The sequence below is a fragment of the Hoplias malabaricus genome, chromosome 13 (assembly GCF_029633855.1).
Source record: "Hoplias malabaricus isolate fHopMal1 chromosome 13, fHopMal1.hap1, whole genome shotgun sequence".
NCBI classification, from domain to species: domain Eukaryota; kingdom Metazoa; phylum Chordata; class Actinopteri; order Characiformes; family Erythrinidae; genus Hoplias; species Hoplias malabaricus.
The window spans coordinates 26,133,009-26,156,316 of record NC_089812.1 but is presented as its reverse complement, the minus strand read 5'-3'; the positions used below and the strand labels follow the sequence as shown (position 1 = coordinate 26,156,316).

The following is a 23,308-nucleotide window of genomic DNA, read 5'->3' as shown; positions in this document are numbered from 1 at the left end:
AAGCAAATACCAGATGTGACCTCGTAACAAGAACATAATAAATAATAATAATTCTAATGTGTCTGCACTCTATGTACGAGTCAGAACAACATCAGAGGTTTTATACCTCTTACATCACGGTTTAAGGAACGGTAGGATCCATATCTCCACATATATGTGCACATGCACTAAACCAGTGATTTTTTATGTATAAGAGTAACATACAGCTTTATAAGTAAAAAAATGGCCGCTGAATTTAATTTAATCAGATTCTCAGTGTCCGTCTCTCTATTGATTTTTAGAATGAATAAATTAAATGTGTACAAATGCAGGTTAATTTTGAGAGATAAGTAAACAATAAACACAAAGGCAGAGACTGTGTGCAGACCTCTCAGCGCTGGTCCTGCTGTTTGTTTATGGTCGAGTCTAAAACACTCCTAACAGATGCTTGAGGCCTTAGTGAAATCCACCAGAGCTGTGCAGCAGAGGCTTGTGGAAAAAACCCAGCAGCAGCTTGGATTAAAGACCTAGCAGGCTTCTACCTCGGCGCTGATACACAGTGTTCAAACTGCTCTTTACTGGGGCATGCGGCTGGGGAAATCTGGAGAGAGAGAGAGAGAGAGAGAGAGAGAGAGAGAGAGAGAGAGAGAGAGAGAGTCACTTCTTGCAGATGAAAGCAGGATGAATGACCATGTGTAAGACTCATAGCAGCATTGACCGGACTGTGATGGTCGTACTGTTTGGGTCAAAACATCTCCAAAACAGCAGGTGTTGTGGGGTGTTTTCAGTCATCATTAACTGTAATTAGTGGTCCAAAGACGGTTGACCAGTGAACCAGTGACAGGGACACACGTCACAGATGTGTATGGGCAGGATCTGATCCCATAGAAGAGTTCAAATGACAAACAGCTGAAAGAGTGCAGATGTGTGTTTTCTGTAACACGTTTGTGTACACTCCTAAAAAATGTTCTTTGAGTGATACCATAGAAGAACCACATTTGGTTCCATCAAGAACCATTTTTGCTAATATTTTAATTTGGTAAAGAGCCTTCAGATTTAATGATTGATTTTTAAAACTTCAAAATGTTCTTCACACTTTTATGGCATCACCTTTATTACATCAAGTGAGCATTTCATAGTGAATTGACCAACAGAAATGCTCTAAGTAAATGTGATAATGTCTTGCTGCACCAGCAAACATTAAACTGAGTAGTTGTTTTTTTTATTTCAAGCAGTGAACACATTTAGCTTCAGTACGATGTATTAAATGTTGCTGAGTCCCAGCATTTTATCAGCGTGCTTAAACTTATGTGAGCAGCATTAGCTAACTTCTGTGTGTTTGTTTGTGTGTATGTCAGGAACATTTTCCCAAGTCTGTTTACACACTCAAGTGTTGGGGACTTCTTTGTGGTGGCCACAGACAGGTCCCCTGACATAGATCCATAAATGGTGGTGAAAGTAAAGGCATGTGTTAAGGCATGGACGTCGTTAGACTTGTTTAGCTTTAGCAACCCAACTCTTTCATTTTCAACAACGGTTCTTTTGTCTAGATCGGTCTGTGTTGCTTTCTTGAAAGAATACGCACACGTTGTGTTGTCAACCGTCCTGTAAAATACGTAAGTGTCCCGTATTTGGACGCTAAAAGATGCACGTTCAATTTGAACCGATACGGGATGCGTTTTGTTACGTATTTTTGAGGTAACACTTTCATGTCTGAGACAGAAGTACGCTGCTCTCTCTCTCTCTCTCTCTCTCTCTCAGAGCGAGGGGCAGATTCTCCATGCCTCCTAAACTGAGAACACGCTTTTCATTGGTCATCACCTTTACTTAGCCAATCAGCAGCAAGAGTTATCTGTCCATCATTCAGTGCGCAGCCAATGGAGTCACAGTCCCTCCCTCCTACTGTGGTTTGTTTCAATGCAGCGCTGAGAGCAACAGGTCAGAGCTGAAACACTGGGAACTACAGCTCTGCTTTAGTAAAACTAATGTTATTTTAGCTCCTTGTGGCTTTGCTTAATCTGTACCTCGTCAAAGAAATTTGCTGCTGTGAGGCAATTACCCCACACCCCCTGGGTAAAGCTTAGCCCCCCCCCCCCCAATTATTAATCTCCAGTGCCAGCCCTGTGTTAAGGTTAGGGTAAGGTTTGGATGAGAGTTATGTTGTGTACGAAATGGCTCCTCATACTCTATTCCCTATATTACTCACTAGGGTGACCAAACGTCCTCTTTTACCCGGACATGTCCTCGTTTTTAGACTTAAAAATGCCCGGGCGGGATTTCACAAACGTTTGGTTCGCTTGAGTGAGAAGGGGACGTGGTGAAGTAGCCTAAAATCTTCTGATTGGACGGTCTGACTGTAGAGCTACCGTTATTGGTCGATAACCCTCTCTGTAAACATTTAATTGGTCAGTCTGCAGGTCAGTAGTCCTTGTTTATGTCAGGCAATGCTCATGTACCTACCCTCATCTCGAGCAGCTCTGCCGAAAATGTAAATGTAAGTTCTCGGATGAATTAAAAAAGAAATTCCCATGTTTTGTGTAGCAAATAAAGGTGTAAAGGACCTAAAAGCACACATAAGTTCAGCTAAGTATACAGCGGCAGGGAGGGACGAGAGCTCATCACCCCCCACCCCCCCGGAGACGTGTCCTCTTTTTCACCATCTCAGATGTGGTCACCCTATTTCTAACTATATAGTGCACTATATTAGGGCACTGGGTCCAAGACGTTAGTTAACACGAACTAATGCAGGTTTTTGCCAAACAATGCAGTATGTGTATCTGCTTTGGGTACATGGGTTGTACACTACTTTATGCAGTGGATTGTGGGATTGAATGAGTGCACTGAAAATTGCCCACTATGTTTTTGGACACTTCTATAATATGGCAGAACTTTAACAAAAATAAATGGAAGCCTCTGTAATGGCTAATAAACCTTGTGTGCGTGTGTGTGTGTGTGTGTGTGTGTGTGTGTTGACATGGGTTTCTTGGATGTTTGCCTCTAAATCTAATAAACTAAATCCAGCAATAGCTCTCACAGTGATATTGGTGCTCTCTGATATTAGGTTCAGAGATTACAGGAGCTGGTCCAGTGATGATGTCACAATATCTGCCCCGTGGTCAACCTGCTGTCAGACCTTTGCTTTAATCATATTTACTACATGCCAAAAGGTTTCGACCAGCTGCTTACGCACTATTTACTCAGAAGGTATGAAGAAGTAGTTTGTGTCTCTACCCGCAAATGCTTTTACTCTTCTAAGAAGGCTTAAACCAGATGTAGGAACATTTCAGTTAGTGAGGTCAGGTCCTGATGTCTGTACTCATTCTTGGATGTTTGTTGAAATATTCATATTCATCCAGGGATTACACAGTGAAGTCCAGCTGTGAGGTCTTCAAAAGTGCAGATGGAGCTGGATGATATTTGGAAAGTTTCAAAATTTTGTTTGCACTGCCAAGACAGATGTTGTTCATACAAAACACACACACACAGCCACAGCAAAATTCTCAGTGTTGTTCTTCATGTAATTAAACAACAATTACACTGACACCTAGGGGCCTGGGTGTACTAAACACGGTCACTCCCCTTGTGGGGGACCCGCTCTATGGCGCTCTCAGATATAGCTTTGGACTCTGGCACTCACATAAACAAGCACACACCCACACACACTATCATCGGTAAATGTGCTCCCAAAGTGTAATTGTAATGACATCATATGCAGTGGACTGGGACTGGCAATTATGTCATCATCCACTGGGAGGGGAAATGGGAGAACAAGAGACTATAACACACATGTCATCATTCTGCAATTTAGGCACAGTCTGTCCCTCTCTCCCACTCATCATTGCTCAGTTTCTGACCACAAGGCCACTGCTGGCCACGTATCACTTTGGTGATGACCATTATAAGCACTGCAGTGTTACAGGCAGTTCAGAGTGGGTGGTGGCACAGCAGTGTTACTGTATTTTTTATAATTTGCGAAAATATTTATATATTTTTTTAAACAATAAAATAACCTGTACAATAACAATAGTAATAATGATATTCAGACATGTTTAGGTAATGAGGTTATGCATCTATTCATAACGTTGCATACGTTCATTACGTGAGTCATTTAGGCACAACGACTGGTACAACATATGTTTGTTTACTAAATATCAGATGTACAACAAACCACAGTAATATATAAGTTATCCTCACTGTCCAATCAAAAACATCCATTCATTCATTATCTGTAAGCGCTAATCCAGTTCAGGGTCACAGTGGGTCCAGAGCCTACCTGGAATCATTGGGTGCAAGGCGGGAATACACCCTGGAGGGGGCACCAGTCCTTCACAGGGCAACGCATACACACACACACATTCACTCACACACTCACACCTATGGACACTTTTGAGTCGCTAATCCACATGCAACGTGTGTTTTTGGACTGTGGGAGGAAACCGGAGCACCTGGAGGAAACCCACGCAGACACAGGGAGAACACACCAACTCCTCACAGACAGTCACCCGGAGCGAGAATCGAACCCACAACCTCCAGGTCCCTGGAGCTGGGTGACTGAGACACTACCTGCTGCACCACCATGCCGCCCATCCAATCAAAAACATGTATCTCCAAAATAGCAAATTTGCAGGAGAAGGAAAAAACCTTCTTAAATTTCAGTGGAAGTCTATGTAAAAAGATTTAATTGGAAGTAATTTTGGATCATTTCTATTGGTTCGTTCATGGAATTTGAAGTAAAAAATTACAAAAATGGAGATACATGTTTTTGATTGAACACCGATGACATAAAAAAAAGTGTGCAACCACACATCGAATCTGTTTCACCACCTCTAGCAGAAGCACTGAGTTGAGTACGAGGAAAGGAGCTCAACAAACAATGTGAGCAGTAACTGAATCAGACAGACTACAATAACTCAGCATAACAGTCAGTACTGATCGAGTTCTTTTGCCTACTTTCTGCAGTGCCCTGCACAGTTTGTATCATCCTTCTCTGGGGCAGCTGCACATGACACGTGAGCTAGACGGGTATAAAACCACCCAGCATGGTGCTGTGGAGCAGTGGAACTGCATTCTATAGAGCGATGGAGCACTATCCAGTACCTTTGGGTCAGTCAACTTCGGCACCTGTGCTTACTGTGATGGCTGAATGCCACCAAATCCTCACAGCAAATGTTCCAGTATCTAGTGTAAAGCCTTAGAGTAGAAGTGGTTTCTGTAGCAAAAGGGGATGAGGGACCTCTCATACCTTTGAAGCGTTGGACTATGAATGTCCAAATAAGATTGGTCATAGTGTATATGCAAATATGTGTGACGATGAACAGCATTATCTTTGTCCCAGACCAACCCACAGCCCACACAGGTTAAAGGACTGTGTCCCCCCCGGTTGAGACTCTATGGGAGGGGGCTCCTCCAGAGTGGAATCCCATGATGCCCCTCGCCCCCCAAAAAGAGAAGTTGGGGTTTTGCGTAGTGTTGATTATTTAGTAGCGTGTTTTATTTAAATGTACAAGTGTTAGTGTTGTTGCATTGTGTACAGCGTCAGCGGTGGTGTGTCCCCATCTCTATGTCTCATAATAAAGTGCTGTTGGCTTACACCCCCAGGGAGTTTGGCCTGAGTGCTAAAGACTAAATCACTAAATACTAGAAATGTGTAATATAAAATTGCATAAGGCATGTGTAAAATTATGAGCAGAAATGTGGCCAGGTGTCCAGACTGATTAATGCTGTACAGCAGAGACTATAACAGGTTGAGGGTCCTTCTAGAAATCCTCCATCTCCCTCATGTCCTTCGTTTATTCTCAGGCATTTTAATGAGTTCTTCTCTGAGGACCTGGGGAGGCCATTATTGGAAACGAGCTTCAGAGGCTTCTTCATCCAACGTACTGCTGAATATGTCTCTCATATTAATGAGACAGCCATGTTTCCTTAAAGCTGTGGCTCAATTACGAATGAGCAGAGAGCTGACACCTGGACCATGCACTTCAGAAATCATTGGTATTAATAAGTAGGTTGTCTTCCTTAGTAGCAGTAACAGCCCCTACTCTACTCTGTGAGAATTGGATTGCATTCTGCCACAAAAGCATTTCTGAGATCAGGTAGTGAACACTCATACTCATCCCAGAGGTAATTAACGGTGCTCATGATGCCAGAGAACATAGAGGACATAGTTCTATATAGAGGAGCTTTATACCCCTCTAATCAACGCATGGCACAGAGCTTGGTGACTTTTCACAGCTGCTCCAGATGGTCCCAATCTATGGGGAATGCTCTTCTGTAGAGATTATAATTTATAAACTGTGAGCTAACTGCACTTTTACTCCTCTAACTTACTATTGGAACTAGCTGAAATAAATTTTGACCAGTATTGTTCACACTGACGTGATACTTGCCATGGCTAATCACTGTTTAATTTAATGGTTATTTTTGTGTAAACATATATTTTAAATATAAATAGGTACATTTATGGTATATGAATGTAAAATTACAGGAATATTTTGTAATTTTTTAAATGTTACAAGTATGTTTAGCTACGGTAAATGTCTGTATTTGGAAATGAGACAAAATACCGTTATTTAACGATAATTGTCAGGAATCGTGGAGGGCGGACTGACGCAGGCAGACGCACACGCTAAAACACAGATACTTTATTAACGATAGAATATAACAAAACAAACGGACTTGAGGGCAAACACGACGACTGAATAAATGAAAGGACTAGAAACAACATGAAATGAGGAAACGAAAACAAGGAACAACTGACTAGGAATTAAAACGTGGACATGACTAGGATTAGGAAACAACACGAAACAAAACGACATGACTAGGAAACACAATGAAACGAAACGACATGACTAGGAAACACAATGACTTGACTTGGAATAGGAAATAAACAACACGACATGACTAGGAACGAGAAAGAATCAACACGACGTGACTTAGAAAGAGAAAGACACAAAACGAATGACCGATACACGGAAGTGACACCAGGGAGGTTAAATACATGAATAGACGAGACACACCTGAAACAGATAACGAGGACGGCAGACAAGGAGGCAGAACAAAGGCGGGACATGGCGGAGGCAAGGGCAATAACAGACAGAGCCATGTGCAAAGAGAGCACATGGCGGGGAAAACAGGCATGACAGGACGAGGGCGTGACAATAATTTAATGATAATTTACAATTTGCTGGTTTTTTTTTTTTTTTTTTTTTTTACAGTGTGGATTCCAGTATTTACTGCTATTTACAGCAGTATTTATTGACCCATCATCACCGTCCAATTGAAAACATGCATCTCCATTTTTAGTTTACAACATCGGTCCTTCACATTGTGGTAAAATGCTCCAATGAACCAATGAATGAATGAATGAGCCCATGATGAATGAATGAATAGATATGCTCCAAAATGACTTGGAATAAAATCTTTTTATATTGACCTCCTTTGAATGTTAAGGTTTTCTTTCCTTCTCCTGTACCATTGCTATTTATGGAGATACATGTTTTTAATTGGACGGTGACAATATGCAGTAAGCTGTAGGTTTTCTAAACAAAATAACTTTTTTAAAATGAATGCTCCAATGTGTCCAGAGCCAGGTTTTCTGAGGATGGTAAGGATAATATTCAACTGCCCTTTGCCCCCAGTCCTGCAATGTTTATGCTCTTTATGGCTTATGGACCATGTAAATATCACGTGATGTCCATCTAAAAAGTATTTAGAGCATTAATATCTGTCCCTGAGTGCTTTACAGCTGCTGAGCTGCGTGGAGAGCATCCTGTAAATCATAGGAAGGCCACATGAATGTGTACACACACACACACACACACACACACACACACACTGAGTGAAATATGATTAGTCTAAATGATGGTATTGATCTGTGTCTCTTGCTCTTATCTGTAGTTACAGTCAGAAACACAAGCTATTGGCTAAACACCAGTGGACTCTTATTGTGGAATTTGAATATCCTGTGCTTTTAGGAAATACGAGTTTGATGGAGTAGATAAATAATTTTAAAATGCACAGTATGAAATTATTTTATATGAAGAATCAAGGCTTTTCAGGTTGATTTCAGGTTTTATGAAAGTAATTTCAGTATTTAATTGTCATACAGTCATTGTCTGTAACCACTTATCCAATTCAGGGCTGTGGCGTTTAATTGTATTTAAAGTATTTAATTGTGCTCTTGTTATATTGTAATATATCTGATTGTTTTGTCTCCTTCAGGTATCGTCCACAGAGCTGATCCATGAAAGAAGCCATGCCAGTCCTCTCAGCAGGAGCAGGTACACACACACACACACACACACACAAACACACACACACACACACACACGTTAACACAAACTCACTGTCTTTTGTGAAGGGCTTCATGAGACGCTGGCCCTGCTGACCTCTCAGCTGCGTCCAGATGCGAATCACAAAGAAGACATGGTCTTCCTCAAAGATGTCTTCAGCGAGAAGAGCCTGGCTTATCTCATGAAGGTGTGTGAGGTCAACAGTGTGAACAATACACTGTTAAACCACTTAAGCTTATTGATTTATGTGTGTGTGTGTGTGTGTGTGTGTGTGTGTTTGTGTGCTGCAGATCCACGAGAAGCTGCGTCAGTATGAGAGACAGAGCCCCACACCTGTGCTCCACAGCGCCTCCTCTCTGGCAGAGGATGTAAGTAACAATAAGACTGTGTTTGTATTACACAGAACTAAGGAGGAAGAAATCAGATTGTTTAGTGCTGGTGTGAACATTCAGCAGATGCTTTGTAGATCTTTTTATGTGAGATCCAAGTCTCATTTAGGAAATCTGAATTGTTAATTTGTTGCTGTTTATTGTTGGTTCATTAATGTCAGTTTAAAAAAAAAAATATTTTATTGAAATTAATTTAGAAGATTTCTGTTCAATGTAGAGCGGCACGGTGGTGCAGCAGGTAGTGTCGCAGTCACACAGCTCCAGGGACCTGGAGGTTGTGGGTTCGATTCCCGCTCCGGGTGAGTGTCTGTGAGGAGTTGGTGTGTTCTCCCCGTGTCCGCGTGGGTTTCCTCCGGGTGCTCCGGTTTCCTCCCACAGTCCAAAAACACACGTTGGACTCAAAAGAGTCTGTAGGTGTGTGTGAATGTGTGTGTCTGTGTTGCCCTGTGAAGGACTGGGGCCCCCTCCAGGGTGTATTCCCGCCTTGTGCCCAATGATTCCAGGTTGGCTCTGGACTCACCGCGACCCTGAACTGGATAAGGGTTACAGATAATGAATGAATGTTTAATGTAAAAAAGCCTTTATCTTCTAAACAACAAAAAATGGAAACCCAGGGTTTTATTCTGACAAAGACAAAATGAAACCCGCGTGTGCTGCACAGCCTCACAGCAGAACACACAGATTTGATTTACAGGACTTTGCACTATTAGACCTGAACACCTTCGACTGTAATGTGATCTAAGACCCATCAGAGCAAGTTACCGCGTAGCAACCAGAGACTTAATAAAGGAGGAGGAGACAGTTCACTCACAGCAGTATGAACAGAATAAGCTTCAAGCTCTCACTAACTCTGGCTGTGTTCATGGAAACTGTGGTGGTCTTTGCTGGTAGAAGATGGGGAAAACAAAAACAGCAACTTCCTACTAGTATAACACTGATGAAAAGTTTATATATATTTATAAAGTCTTCTTACATCTGCAGGATGATATGCAGGTTATGTGTTTGTATGTAAAACTGTAGATGGCAGCCTTTAAACAGATGTTATGTTTGTGTTTGTCAGGTTGCGGAGGAGTTGCAGAGTGGTCCTATGAGTGTGGAGGAGAAGGAGCTACTCCACCTGCTCACATCGCCTCACTTACGGGTATAATACTGTAGTCACAGGTCAAAGAGGAGGTTCTCCTTCTTCTTCTTCTGAGCCTGTCTGTCTAAACAGAGTTATGGTTTCTAGGTCCCTCAGCTGGTGGTTATATCAATTGCTCGACTAATTTGTTAAAACTAATTAAAATAAAGTTGCCCCACCCCAGTTTAGCTTCATTCATTTACAAAATCCTTGTCATACACTGTATACACCCCCCTCGACTGATGCAGACATAAATGTTACTGATAATACCTTACTTTTGTTCATGAAAAGGCATTTAAGGAGGCTAAAGCATCTAGCTGTTGTAACTGCCTTAGCACGCTTGACTCATACCCGTGTATTCATCCGCTGTGTCTGGAGCTTTTCCTCCACCACTCACTCTCTCTCTCTCTCTCTCTCTCTCTCTAGGCGGTCCTCTCGGTTCACGACACAGTGGCCCAGAAGAACTTTGACCCGGTGCTGCCACCTCTTCCAGACGACTTTGATGATGAGTTGGAGGAGGAGTCAGTCAAGATTGTCCGACTGGTCAAGAACAAAGAGCCTCTGGTGAGAGATGGAAGGAAACAGTGAGGGATGAAATGCGTTACTTTATTAGAGCCGTGAGCTGCGTGTATTGATCAAGGTCACTTCTACCATGGACCCTGAGGAAGGAGAATGCACAGTTCCTTCACTCGTATCCTCCCCAGTTTAATATGTTGGTGCCGGGGATTGAACCTGCAACCTTCCGGTCCCAAGACTTACCCCTATCATAAATTTAGGGGCATAATAATTATAATAATAAAAACAATAATTAAAAATGCTAATAAATTATTATGCGGGGCGGCACGGTGGTACAGCAGGTAGTGTCGCACTCACACAGCTCCAGGGACCTGGAGGTTGTGGGTTCGATTCCCGCTCCAGGTGACTGTCGGTGAGGAGTTGGTGTGTTCTCCCTGTGTCCGCGTGGGTTTCCTCCGGGTGCTCCGGTTTCCTCCCACAGTCCAAAAACACACGTTGGTAGGTGGATTGGTGACTCAAAAAGTGTCCGTAGGTGTGAGTGTGTGAGTGAATGTGTGCATGTGTGTTGCCCTGTGAAGGACTGGCGCCCCCTCCAGGGTGTATTCCCGCCTTTTGCCCAATGATTCCAGGTAGTCTCTGGACCCACCGCAACCCTGAATTGGATAAGCGCTTACAGATAATGAATGAATGAATGAATTATTATGCAAAGTACATAAATACAATTATTTAGTGTTTCTTCAGCCTGATTAAACAGGTCCTTTTGCCTTTGTCACTCTCTTTCTTTGTCTGTCTGACTGATGGCATTTGTGTCCTCCTCTCAGGGGGCCACTATTCGTCGGGATGAGGCCACGGGAGCAGTCATTGTGGCTCGGGTTATGAAGGGAGGGGCTGCGGACAGAAGCGGTGAGTGGCGCTTTGGTCAAACCTCATTGTGATAAAACCGTGACAGTATAGGTTCTTTTCTATTGCCTGGTACCTACACTAATTTACTCGACTGTACGTGATTTGTTTTGCTTTTCCGTTATGGATGTTTGGTCTTGGTACCTGGCACTGGGTCATTTTTTAGTCCCTGCTCAGTTGTGGTTCCAAGAGAGCCAAGGGACCAAAATGTGATGTGTAAATCTTGCAGAGTGCTGATTGGCCAGAGAGAGTGTAGGTATTTGGAAAATCTCCATGCTTCAGTAGTGATCACATTTTGTTGCTGCCCAAAATAAAAAAAGAAAATGTATCAAATTCACAACAGCAACCCAAAAAATTACACCATATTCTTTTGATCACCTACAAACCTTCCTTGGATTAGTGGAAAATGAGAAACTCCAGCAAGGGCTGAACAGTGCAACAAGGAATGAATAAACCCTATTGATCCGTCTGAACTGATGCACAGAGCTGTGTTCAGTTCCAAAAAACAAAAACAGCCAAAATAAAAACAACATGCAAATACACAATGAGTAAACAATGCTAAATTTGATCACTGCTGTTGTTGTGGTTTCCAAAGCATGCTGTTCCTCTGAATTACAATGTTTTGCGATATCACAGTGTCACTAACTGGGCTAAATGGAAGGCTGTGTTGGAAATTAAAAAATAAAATAAATAAATAATAAGTGAGTAGTGTAGTGTAGGTACCATGCAGTGGAAAAGCACGAGGGGAGCAGAGAGGGGGCGATGGGAAATGGGGGGTGGGTGAATTTGAATGGTTGAATGGTGAACCCACAATTGTTAGAACTTTTCACACTCTCCGAAAAAGACAGCTGTGCTCTGATAAAACACAAAGCTGCAGCTGTTTTGAGAGAAATAAAACATCATGAATACCCACCCTGTGTGTACCTTTAAGGTTACAGTCTAACCGTTCCAGTCCTGTGGACTCCAGTGCTGTAGTAAGTTTGCGTATCACTGTGGCACCTCTTCGTGAATAGCTGCAGAATGCTTTATGGCCAGAACAATCTTTTTTTCTACTTGGACGGTGAAAGTCCCATGAGATCCCTTCAAAGGTTTCAGAGGAGCTAATCATGTGACCAGCACTACTCCCAGAATATCATCCATCAACTGTTTGTTTTCACTCTGAGAATGTGTGTGCATGTGTGTTTATGTCTGATTGTGATCAGCTCCCCCTCTTCTCTGATGTATCATTGATCTGTTGTTGAGTGTGTGGAGAGCTTAATCACCGCAGATACAGAGTGCATCATGATAAACCTCGCAGCAGTTCAAAGGACTAGACACACACTCATTACTGTAAAAACACTCAAAATAAATCTAAAAATATTATTATGTACATCAATCAGCCATAACATTATAATCACCTCCTTGTTTCTACACTCACTCTCCATTTTATCAGCTCCACTGTCCACTGAGGTACACTTTGTAGTTCTACAATTGCAGACTGTAGTCCACAGTTTGCCCTCTTTCACCGTGTTCTTCAGAGGTCACGACCCCAGCAAGACCACCACAGAGAAGGTATGAGTGTTTTGGTGGCTCATTCTCAGCGCTGCAGTGACACTGACGTGGTGGGGGTGTGTTAGTGTGTGTTGTGCTAGTACGAGTGGATCAGACACAGCATTGATGCTGGAGTTTTTAAACACTCACCGTCAATGCTGTGAGACACTCCTACCTCTTTGGTCCACCATGTAGATGTAAAGTCAGAGACAGTGGCTCATCCTTTGTGCTGAGGGGTGCACCTGTATGGTCAGTGGAGCTGATAACATGGGCATAGTGTAGAAACAAGAAGGTCACCTCAGTGTTAAGGCAGATTTGTGTATATTGAATATTATTGTATGTTTCTGGTTATTACCGCAGGTTGTCTACTGCTTTGTTCAGAGCTCTGTTTTCTGGTAGTTTTAGAAGGACTACATCCACAATAAGAACAAACTAACTGAAGGAAGAGTGTCATGGTGGCAGTGAATGAGTGACACTCTGTATAACACCCATGTGTGTGCAGGTCTAGTACATGTCGGTGATGAACTGAGAGAGGTCAATGGCATCTCTGTGACCCACAAGAGACCAGATGAGATAAGCCAACTACTGGTATAACATTCATCATCACTTTCATCCTTCATCTGATCAAACACCGCTGATATTTTTGGGGGATGGATTTCATATTATGTATAACATCAGTTCCTTTCCCTATTAGTCTCAGTCTCAAGGCTCCATAACTCTGAAGATCATCCCAGCCATTAAAGAAGAGGACAAGCTAAAGGAGAGTAAGGTCAGTGACTGTACTAATCCACTAAACTCCTATTTTCACAATGATTTTTAAAGCTAGTTTAGATGCTGGGAGTACAAGCTCACCTGGAGGTCATCTGAAAACATTTAACTTACTTTATAGTATTTTATGGTCATTAACCAAGACCCTTTCCACTGGGGGCACTGTTCCACTAAATCCAATCACATTGTCAGCTATGTACCTGAAGAAGTATTACAGAAACAATGCTGTAAGCTGAAGAGAAAATCCTGTTGTTTCGTGCCAGAAGAGTGTCAAAAATGTATGTCTACATTCATAAATGGCTAAATATATTTTGTACCCATTGTATGAATGTTTAGGGAATGGTCTTTTAGATAAATATAAGTGGATTCTTGTTGGGATCAGGCTGCTGGGTCCATCCAGACCAATGGTTATCAATATAAAAGCTAACTCAGCTTCATCTGTGTTGTTTTCCTTTAGTCAGATGTGTCTGGTGTTATTTCTGTAGGTCTATATGAGGGCCCTGTTTGATTACATGCCTCAAGAGGACAAGGCCACGCCCTGCCAGGAGGCAGGACTTCCCTTCAAGCGAGGGGACATCCTGCAGGTGGTGAGTCAGGACGACGGCACCTGGTGGCAGGCAAAGAGAGTTGGAGACAGTAACCTGCGGGCTGGACTCATACCGTCCAAACAGTTTCAGGAGAGGTGAGAGGAAATGTCCAACAAGTGCCTTTGTCCCCAGTTTGTCTTTGTTATGACTGAGACAGATGTCACATTTTAGCTTTATGTTTGTCAGACTATGGGTTTAGATTTGTGTAGTGTCAAATTGGAGTCTTTAGTAGCTGTAAAATGTAGGTAGATTATGTAAGCCAAACTGCTTCTCTTTTGTGTTTACACTCCTCTTTTGGTGAAAAGAAAAAGACATAAAAGATAATCATTAAAAAGAGAGTAATTAACAAAGAGAAGCATTTATGTTTGCAATATTTTATTATTTTAGAACTATTATAGACCCCAGTTTGGCTCTACGCAGTTGCCATTAGAGTGTGATATGACAGGTCAATGACTAAAGCTAAGAAGAACCTACTGTGAATAGTTGCATGACTGCTTTACAATAGTTAATCGCCTCCTAGTTTCGACATTCATTCATTAGCCTTATTTTTACAGCTCTTTGTTCCATATTTAATTGCCATCCGTCCAATCTGCCAAAGCTATGATTTATTCTGATACAATGTAATAGTGGTTTTCTGACTAGATTTAGATTGTTATTAGAAAAATATAATCAACACTGAACCCAAAATGGCTTAAGAGTGACTGAACCCTGACCTTGATTGTTACGAAAGCATTACTCATATCTTTTTCAGGGGAATCCTAGCTTTGCTAGGTCTAGTGATGTTATGTTGATCATGTTCATGTCTTGTACACTGATTTCTATAAAACCTTTTATGACAGAAGTTTAATCAGAGGAGAAACATCGTAGAACTTTGTTGTGACTCCATTTCCTGCTCCTAACACAAGCATTTTTTTTTTCTTTCTGAGTACTAGAGACAATACGATTTTGGCTCATTGATCATCTTCCTTATGCTCTTTGCTTTCAGGCGTTTAGCCTACAGACTCAAAATGGGAACACTGCAAAACCCCAAATCACCCCAAAAACCTGTCTGTGAGTACTCACACCATTTAATAGATATTTAACTTTTACATGTCATTTCACACAAATGTGAACAGAATCGTCCAAAATAGGTTCTTAAAAATGGCCAAGGATAAGCTTTCTCGGGAAAAGATCTTACTGGGAGTTTTCAGACCGATGTTGCGTTTGTGAATTAAATTGCAGTTATTTTCTACACATTTATGCCCACATTTAATATAACTAATAAGATCAGCCTTTAATTTTCGAATACTGACTGTACAATGCTGTTATTCAGCCTACACTTTAGCTTGTTCTCATGTACATAGCAGTGTTTATGGTTACTGTGAGTATTTCTGATTGGTCTAGTTCTGTTATTTAGAAGCTAAAAGTTCAATTTTAAATTTTGTTTAGACATTGTTCTTAATGATGTAGAAATAAAGATTTGATTAAAGAATGATCAATCAAACATTCTTTAATCAAACTAAGCCACCATAATGTATTTATTTATTTGTTTATTTATTTATTTTTAAGATTTCTGGGTGATCACCAAAATTTGAGAATTGCACTCAAAGTGAACTCGGACAAAATGCATTACGTTTACATTAAACATGAAACTCACTGAGTCCACACTGGACTCCAACTATGGGTTCAGCTCTGCACCCAATCAGATTACAGTATAGAGAAAGCAGCACCTCAGTAATACACCCTCTCTCTCTCTGTTGTAATTTGAGCTTCACTTTGTCTGCTGTGACATAATCAACCAGACAATCAGAATGTTTATGTAATTTCTGTAAATAATCCATAATTCCATGAGCATTCCCTTTAAAGGACTAATCCCTGCTAAAGATCTGTCAGCAAAAACAGCAAAGAGAGGGAAAAATTATTTTTTTGTGATTTATCTCTTAATTTTATTTTATTTTTTTTTATTTACTGTAGATGACCAGGGATGTGAAAAAGGTAGGTATATAAGAACACACACACACACACACACACTCAGAGAGCACTCATGATCACAGCGATTAGGAAATGAGAGCAATCTGTCACTTAATCCAGCTTTAAAACCTCTGCTGTTCCACAGTCTGGATGGATATTCCTCCTGCTGTGCACTCACATACACAAACACACACAGCACACACGCAAACACAGCTGAATACAACCAGTGAGCTCATAGGTCATGATATAAAGCGCTCAGAGGGATACTGGCTGGCAAAAAGTACTTAAGAAGTACTTAAACTGACGACGTCATGACGATGTTAGCGTAAAGTCGTTTCAGCCAGTGTGCTTTTCCAAGCCATTCCCGTGTCTAACAACCAGAAACGGAATACTTCTCAAACAGAGATTGGTCAACAGTTTTCCTAACTCACATCTTACAGCCCTCTGTTTAGACGCATAAATACCTCTCAGTCAGAGAAGCATGGAGATTAAGGCTGATCATTACATTCACTCACAGCCTAAGGCTCAGCCCACGTAGGTCATTGGCTTCCATCTCAGAGACGTGAGCATATTATGTTCCTATGTATACACTGTAGAATATGGTGGCGCCAACAGTTACCATAGCAACATATGACCACCACATATTCTACCAAATGGTACCCCTCTTTCCCAAAAAAGACCACTGCATGCGGAGGGCTATGAATAATGCTAACAGTGCTATGAATCATAATTCATAATAATAAATGTAGTTTTGAAAGTTCCATGCCCTGTGCGTATATTGTGGATATATCCTACCCTTCATCACATGGCATGGTGCCAGCCAGAAGGCATCTGTCAACTGATGTGATGGACATGGGCATTTGGAGCTCTCCTCCGGTGTGTGGTGATGGAGCATTAGCAGCGTAACACCATTAACTCTAAATGTCCTGGAGCTTGCTGAAAGGTCCAGTTTTCCATTACTCACTGTTATATAATAGAATTGGTACTGGGCATATGTATTTACTATGCAACTACTGAACAATAACTATGAAGCTATGATAAGCCACCATCGTAAATCATCCTCTCAGTGGACAACAGCACACACATTATATGGTCATACATCCCAAGCTTACTGCTGACCCATACCTGCTTCCGCTACCCGTGTATGTTTTCCTGCCTATAACCTGCTGCTCCCTCCCTCTCTTCACCCGTCCTCCTCGATTCATCCCCTCTCTCCGTGCTTGCCTCCCTACAGACGACTGTGACTGTGAGGGCTATTTCAATGGACACTACATAGGTGAGAGCCTGCATGCCTCCTCCTTCTCCTCCTCTCCTGACCACCCACCCACCACTCTCGCACTCACTCCCACGGCCACCCACCGACTGCACTGACCATTTCGGAGCTGCCTGCGTCCTACCTGCTGACCGCCACTCAGACTACACTCCCTGTGTGTGCGTTTGGTTTCATGCCTCTATCGTGGGTCGCTACAGAGGAGCAGACGACAGGGTTGGAGGCCTAGACCGGTTCAAATTTACAAATGTAGCTTCAGTATGTTCTGTATCAGACGATGATAGAATGTAGGTAGGGCATTGCACCCTTGGGTGTCTAGAAAGGCACTATATAAGTGTAAAAAAAAAAAAAACAATAAAGAAATAAATGACTGTGCAAAAGTCAGAGAACACCATTTATTAGTTTAAAAGAGACATGGTCTACCCCTTTCCCACAAGTGAAAACAGTTCTGGGGTCTTAATGAAATATGTGACATGCGTTGGTCAAAATACCACAAGGATCAAACACTGCAGCAGCATTCTACCCCTGTCTAAAGAGCACTGTTCAGAACAGCCTCTTTCAGTGCCTGTTCCTTTAAATGGGAATAACTCACGCGTAACAACACTTGGCTTGCAGTCTAAAAAAGAAACTTGGGGTCATATTTGAGCACAAAGCCCTGTTTCTGATGGAAGTGTTTTTCCAGTGCTGTGTAAAAACACCAGACTTTTCTCCAGCGCCTTTAAAGCTTGCATCACTGAGACAGGAGGGCATCTAGCTCCGTTCTCATCGCTGATCTGACCCAATCCACAGGTGATTCTGTCCATCTTTCCACTGTGAGAAGAACCAATTAAAAACTACGAAAATAAAAGGTGGTTTCTTACTTTTGCACAGTGCTAAATGTGCAAATGAAATGTGGAAACACAGCCTGGGTTTCCCCTCATTTCACACTTGTGTCTGACTCTAAACTGAGAGTGTGTGAACTAGTTCTTTAATGTGTGACAAGTCTGTCATTTCAGAAGCTCAGGGTGGTAATGAGAGAGAGAGAGAGAGAGAGAGAGAGAGAGAGAGAGAGAGAGAGAGAGAGAGAGAGAGATAAATAGATTGGGGGGGGTTGTGGTGGTAGGGGGGTGTTCTATAGACGGACTGTTCCCTGCTCTACTATTATGAAAACACAGTGCCGATTCATGGAGGACAGATGTGACATGGACACTGACATATTCAGCTGAGCAGCTGTGTAGGGTCAGTTTATCTCAAGGTCACCTTGGTCAGCACACATTCTGCATTTCTACGTGAATAAATAACTTTTTAAAAATGCACTTGCAAACAGCGCCATCTACTGCTACTAACTTATAATTTTCATTGAGGCTTAAGCAATATATAATAAAACAAACAACATTTAAACACTAGGGTGTGCTGTAATACTGAATATCATAATGGCTGTGATTCGGTCGTAGGGACGTTCCTCTGAGAAGGTGCTAATAGAGAACTCCTATGAAGCGGAGTGATACATCTAGCGTTAAAAGTCCCAGAGCTGTAATACTTTACATATGAGCACAGAGAGAATGCCTCTTGTCCAATCAGATTGCTTGTTTGGAACGACCTGTTGTATAAAAAGCAGGGTAATACATTTATTATAAAAGAGTATCTATCTCTTTACGTAGCCTTATGAGAACCCATCTTAAGAGGAACTCCATCTAATTTTCAAATACTCTGCATTATCTTTGAAATGTAAACAAAGCCATTCTAAATTATTATATGAACATCAATTATCCATAACATTAAAACCGCCACCTTGTTTCCACACGCACTGTCCATTTGACCAGCTCCACTGACCAGTGAGGTGCATCTTGTAGTTCTTTAATTACAGACTGTAGATCTGTTGCTCTGCATACTTTGACAGCACCCTGTTCTTCAATGGCTTCCCATACGACAACCACAGAGTATTTTAGCATTGCAATGCCGTGGTGGATTTGTTAGTGTGTGGTGCTGGTACGACTCGATCAGACACAGCAGCGCTACTAGAGTTACTCTCACTGTCACTTTCCCACTCTGTGAGACACCCCTACCTCATTGGTCCACCTTGTAGATGTCAGAGAGAGTAGATCATCTGTCACTGCGCATTGTGTGTTGGTCGTCCTCTGCTTCATCAGTGGACACAGGATGCTGTCCATATTTCAAAACTCCAGCAGTACTGCTGTGTCTGACCCACTGTAGTGTGGCTGTGGATCTCACAATGACTTTGTTTACATCTTATGCAGAAACAATCAAACTCAGTAGAAGTCCTCTTTGATGTGTGAATGCTCTGTATGAAATATTAGAGGGTCCAGGTTTTAGTCCTAGTCTGAGCTCTGAGGTGTTGCCTCCACACTCCCCACTCCCTCCTCCATTGTCTTGCCTCTGTTGCCCTGTGCCTTGGTCCATGAGCCTGTACCTGTTGATCCTTGACCCCTGAAGCCACCACCAAGGCTGCTGCCCTGCTACTGGCCGCTCGTCACACTCGGCCCCGTACGATTGGCTGCTCGCTCACTCACTGGTTTAAGTGTGTGATAGCTGATGTGCGTGATGGGAACACTCTGCCTTTTACAGTTGACCTGGGGTCAGGCTTACAGTAACAGATATGACAAAGATTAGAGTCATTCCTTAAAAAAACTAATTCAGGGTCAGTGTAAAATGGTCGGGGAAAGAACTTTTGTAGTTTAACTAACTTGGAATGTGTACCATATTGTGCAAAAGTCAGAGACCAGCCTGTGTTCTTCTAGTTCCAGTCAAATCCATTAAGTTATTAAAATAAAGCCTCTGTCGTTTTTACCCCAGGCTAAGCACTGTAGAATCTGCACTATGTAAGTTTTGGAGTAGGGTTGGAAACCACCCCCTCCCTCCCCCCTTGACTCAACTGGTCATAAATCCATTACTACAGGGAAAGGATTAGACATAAGGAATATGCAAATTACACCCTGCAAAGGACTGGCGCCCCTTCCAGGGTGTGTACCTACCTTGCACCCAGTGATTCCGGGTAGGCTCCGGACCCACCGCGACCCTGAACTGGATAAACGGTTTCAGACAATGAATGAATGAATATACAAATTGAACCTAGAAGCTGCTTAGGTTCTCAGAACAATGAACAGACGCCCCAAAGTCCAGACTCTGACTTTTGCATGAGACTGTAGATTCTGGGTTTTACCGTCATCAGAGCTAAGGCAGACCCTGCAGGCCTAGGGTTGGTGTTGAGGGCAGAGAGTGGCCTGTGTGTGAGTGTATCGTGGTCTAATGCGCGTTGTAGTCTCTCCGAAGTGTAAAGCAGTGGCGCCGTCCTGTGGCCAAGTGTTTTCCTGGGACTTTTATTCAGGTACAGTCCCTGTTCACTGCACACAGGTGCCATCATTAACTTGCTTACACAGCTGTGCACGTCTCTCCGCTACAGAAGGACAGACAGATTAGGCCTGCTTTCAGTGAGATAAAATCATATAATGTAAAAGTGTAGTTTTAACCAAAGTTTGGTACAGAATTCATAAAGCATGGACATAACCTGTTATTAATGAAGGGATTTTACCATCACTATTATAATAACTTGATAAGTGTGTATGTAAATACATGTGTAAAATATATACCTTTGGTCTAGTCCACAGGCACACAGGGTTTCTCCTCAATTTTGTAAAAACACTCCAGCACTGTGTAAAAAAAAGACATGTAATTGGCAAAAGTAAATGTTCATCAGTATTCTGCAAAAAGAAATTGGTTTCCAAAGCTGTACCAACCAGTCTGACAGAGTGCAACAGTGACCTCGTGACCGCATTCCGGTGCCTCTGCTCATTATAGGGAACAATTAACTGTGCGCTTGTGTGTAAATATTTAATGTAAATACGTAAGTCGCGTTAGCAATGTCTGCCACTGCACAAAATCGCATCATGTTAACAACGGAGACAATAACTGTTTCTTAATACAAAGTACGTCAAGTTCGAACTGCCGTACCTGGTAGTACAAGCTTGGCGAATTCGACTCGCGAGGACAAACTCCAGAGGACGCTGTGGTCGTTCTGTAATTGGAACGGTGGCGTACTTGATGAGTCACCGTCTCCGTGGCGCGAAAAAATTAATAGCGCCGAGGTTGGTGCGAAATGCATTCTGGGATATCTGACTCTCTCAAGTCTACAAAGTCACGTCCCAGTGCATCCTCGATATTATGGGCGGAGCAAGAATACATCCGGGTACGAGAACACAAGTACAGACAAGAACAGGTATTGAGAAACGGCTCATGACATGAACTCTGAAGTCAAACTCGTGAGACAATGATACACATTATGTAGTCTACCCACTGTAATATTTGAGTGTAATATCACTGAATAATTACTTAGCTGGTTTGGATACTACCTAAATATTATATGGATACTGTGATTGGATGCTAGCAAATAATAGATTGTGATTGGTTTAGAATATAACTAATAGGGGGTTAGCCATGTAGTATTCGTATTAGAGGATTCTATATCTGTACAAGAAATTGACAATAAATAAAGAAGCTCGTAAACAGCACAAAGACATCCAGAAGTTATTATTTAAAACCACAGATAAAAAACGAAACACACACCAACACAGAAAACTAAAGAATATCTTAATTTACAAATGTGTTTTCCAACATGTGAGATTTCAATGACCATAACACAGTTTGCAAGTGGACGAAAGGAGAAAACTCATGGAAATTAGCCGCGTTTTCCAAAATACCTGTGTGCTTCTGGACAAAGTCGAAATCTGGTCTCTGAAGTAGTTTGTTTGAGATGGTTTCTGACAGTATGAAATAGAAAAAAAGTTTGTGTGAGGAGTGCTTTTGTTTAACCTTCAGCACCAAAGACACAACTGAATATAACATTATTCATTTGTACAGTTCAGTCATGTCCTGTAAATATGATATATTAATAACAATAATAATAATATATCTCCTCTTACGTCAGGTTTTAATCATTTCATAACTTCTTTCTTGCTCTCAGCCGGCTTGAGAAGAAGTTTTCGTCTGAGTCGTAAAGATCGTCAGGGGTCAACAGGAGAGGCCAATGCTTCTGACCCCGGAGAGACAGAGTTCCTGACGTACGAAGAAGTGACAAGATACCAGCAGAGACCCAACGAGAGACCCCGACTGGTGGTGCTTATCGGTAAGTAGCATATCCTTTCCCACTGGAATATTTGAAGGACTTTAACTGACTTTACATATGGTCATAAGCATAGGATCATAGCTCACATGCTGGTTTACTTAAGTCAGTTTATCAAACACAAATGAGCCCTTATTCATTGTATTTACAAATCTAAACAGCCAGTGTCAGACTCTCGTCGTTATTTCCTGTGATGATACTGACCCCTAGCGGCCATGAGTATGTTATACCAAGTCCTTTGTGTTGGTAGAACATGGACTGGAGTAGTCAGAGAAGGCAGCGATGGTCATGTTTGGCTCTTACTCTTTGCAGTATTTTGCTGTTGTTGGTTTAACCCAAGAGTTTTTTTTTTTGTGTGTTTGTGTGTGCAGGTTCTCTTGGAGCACGCATTAATGAGCTGAAACAGAAATTAATTGCAGAAAACCCCCATCGCTACGCTGTAGCTGTACCCCGTAAGCGTACAAACCATCTACGTAGTAACATATGATAATGCACAGCCCTGACCACCATCTACACCAAATTTAGACATTGATCTTGCAGTCTTATTTTTGAACATTTCTATTGGTCCATTCATCATGAAGTTTTACCACAACGTGCTGTGTTCAAATGATGTAGCAAACAAAAAATGGGCCACAAAAGTAAGATAAACCTAACTCTATGATCTTGTGCTTATAGGGGATTTCCAGTATTATGTTAGCAATAGGCTAATGCTGACGCACATGAACATTTTTGGAACATGAACAACTCCCTGAATAAAAATACATCCTACAATTGAATCCCACATTTAAATCTAGAAGGACATTGTGATGGTTTCATATGAAATGTGTAAGAAACATTAACATATTATAGCTGTGATATTGGTGCTGTAGTTTGGAAGTGATGTTTTCAGTGA

General features: G+C 41.9%; 1 protein-coding gene across 2 annotated transcripts in view; it reads left to right on the top strand.

Moving 5' to 3' along the window:
- The window catches only part of mpp3a (MAGUK p55 scaffold protein 3a), a 31,069-nt gene that overhangs the window by 1,884 nt on the left and 5,877 nt on the right, over nucleotides 1–23,308 (top strand). Inside the window, exons 2-15 of one of the 2 annotated variants that reach the window (XM_066642343.1) lie at nucleotides 8,200–8,258; nucleotides 8,339–8,457; nucleotides 8,561–8,638; nucleotides 9,720–9,800; nucleotides 10,206–10,343; nucleotides 11,117–11,198; nucleotides 13,228–13,313; nucleotides 13,420–13,494; nucleotides 13,979–14,175; nucleotides 15,066–15,130; nucleotides 16,034–16,054; nucleotides 17,265–17,306; nucleotides 22,258–22,419; nucleotides 22,788–22,868. In XM_066642343.1, the coding sequence (XP_066498440.1) occupies nucleotides 8,222–8,258; nucleotides 8,339–8,457; nucleotides 8,561–8,638; nucleotides 9,720–9,800; nucleotides 10,206–10,343; nucleotides 11,117–11,198; nucleotides 13,228–13,313; nucleotides 13,420–13,494; nucleotides 13,979–14,175; nucleotides 15,066–15,130; nucleotides 16,034–16,054; nucleotides 17,265–17,306; nucleotides 22,258–22,419; nucleotides 22,788–22,868 (1,264 nt within the window). In that variant the 5' untranslated portion in view covers nucleotides 8,200–8,221. Of the gene's footprint in view, nucleotides 1–8,199; nucleotides 8,259–8,338; nucleotides 8,458–8,560; nucleotides 8,639–9,719; nucleotides 9,801–10,205; nucleotides 10,344–11,116; nucleotides 11,199–13,227; nucleotides 13,314–13,419; nucleotides 13,495–13,978; nucleotides 14,176–15,065; nucleotides 15,131–16,033; nucleotides 16,055–17,264; nucleotides 17,307–20,559; nucleotides 20,626–22,257; nucleotides 22,420–22,787; nucleotides 22,869–23,308 lie in introns of those variants that run through there. The other variant, XM_066642342.1, reaches the window with a different exon arrangement.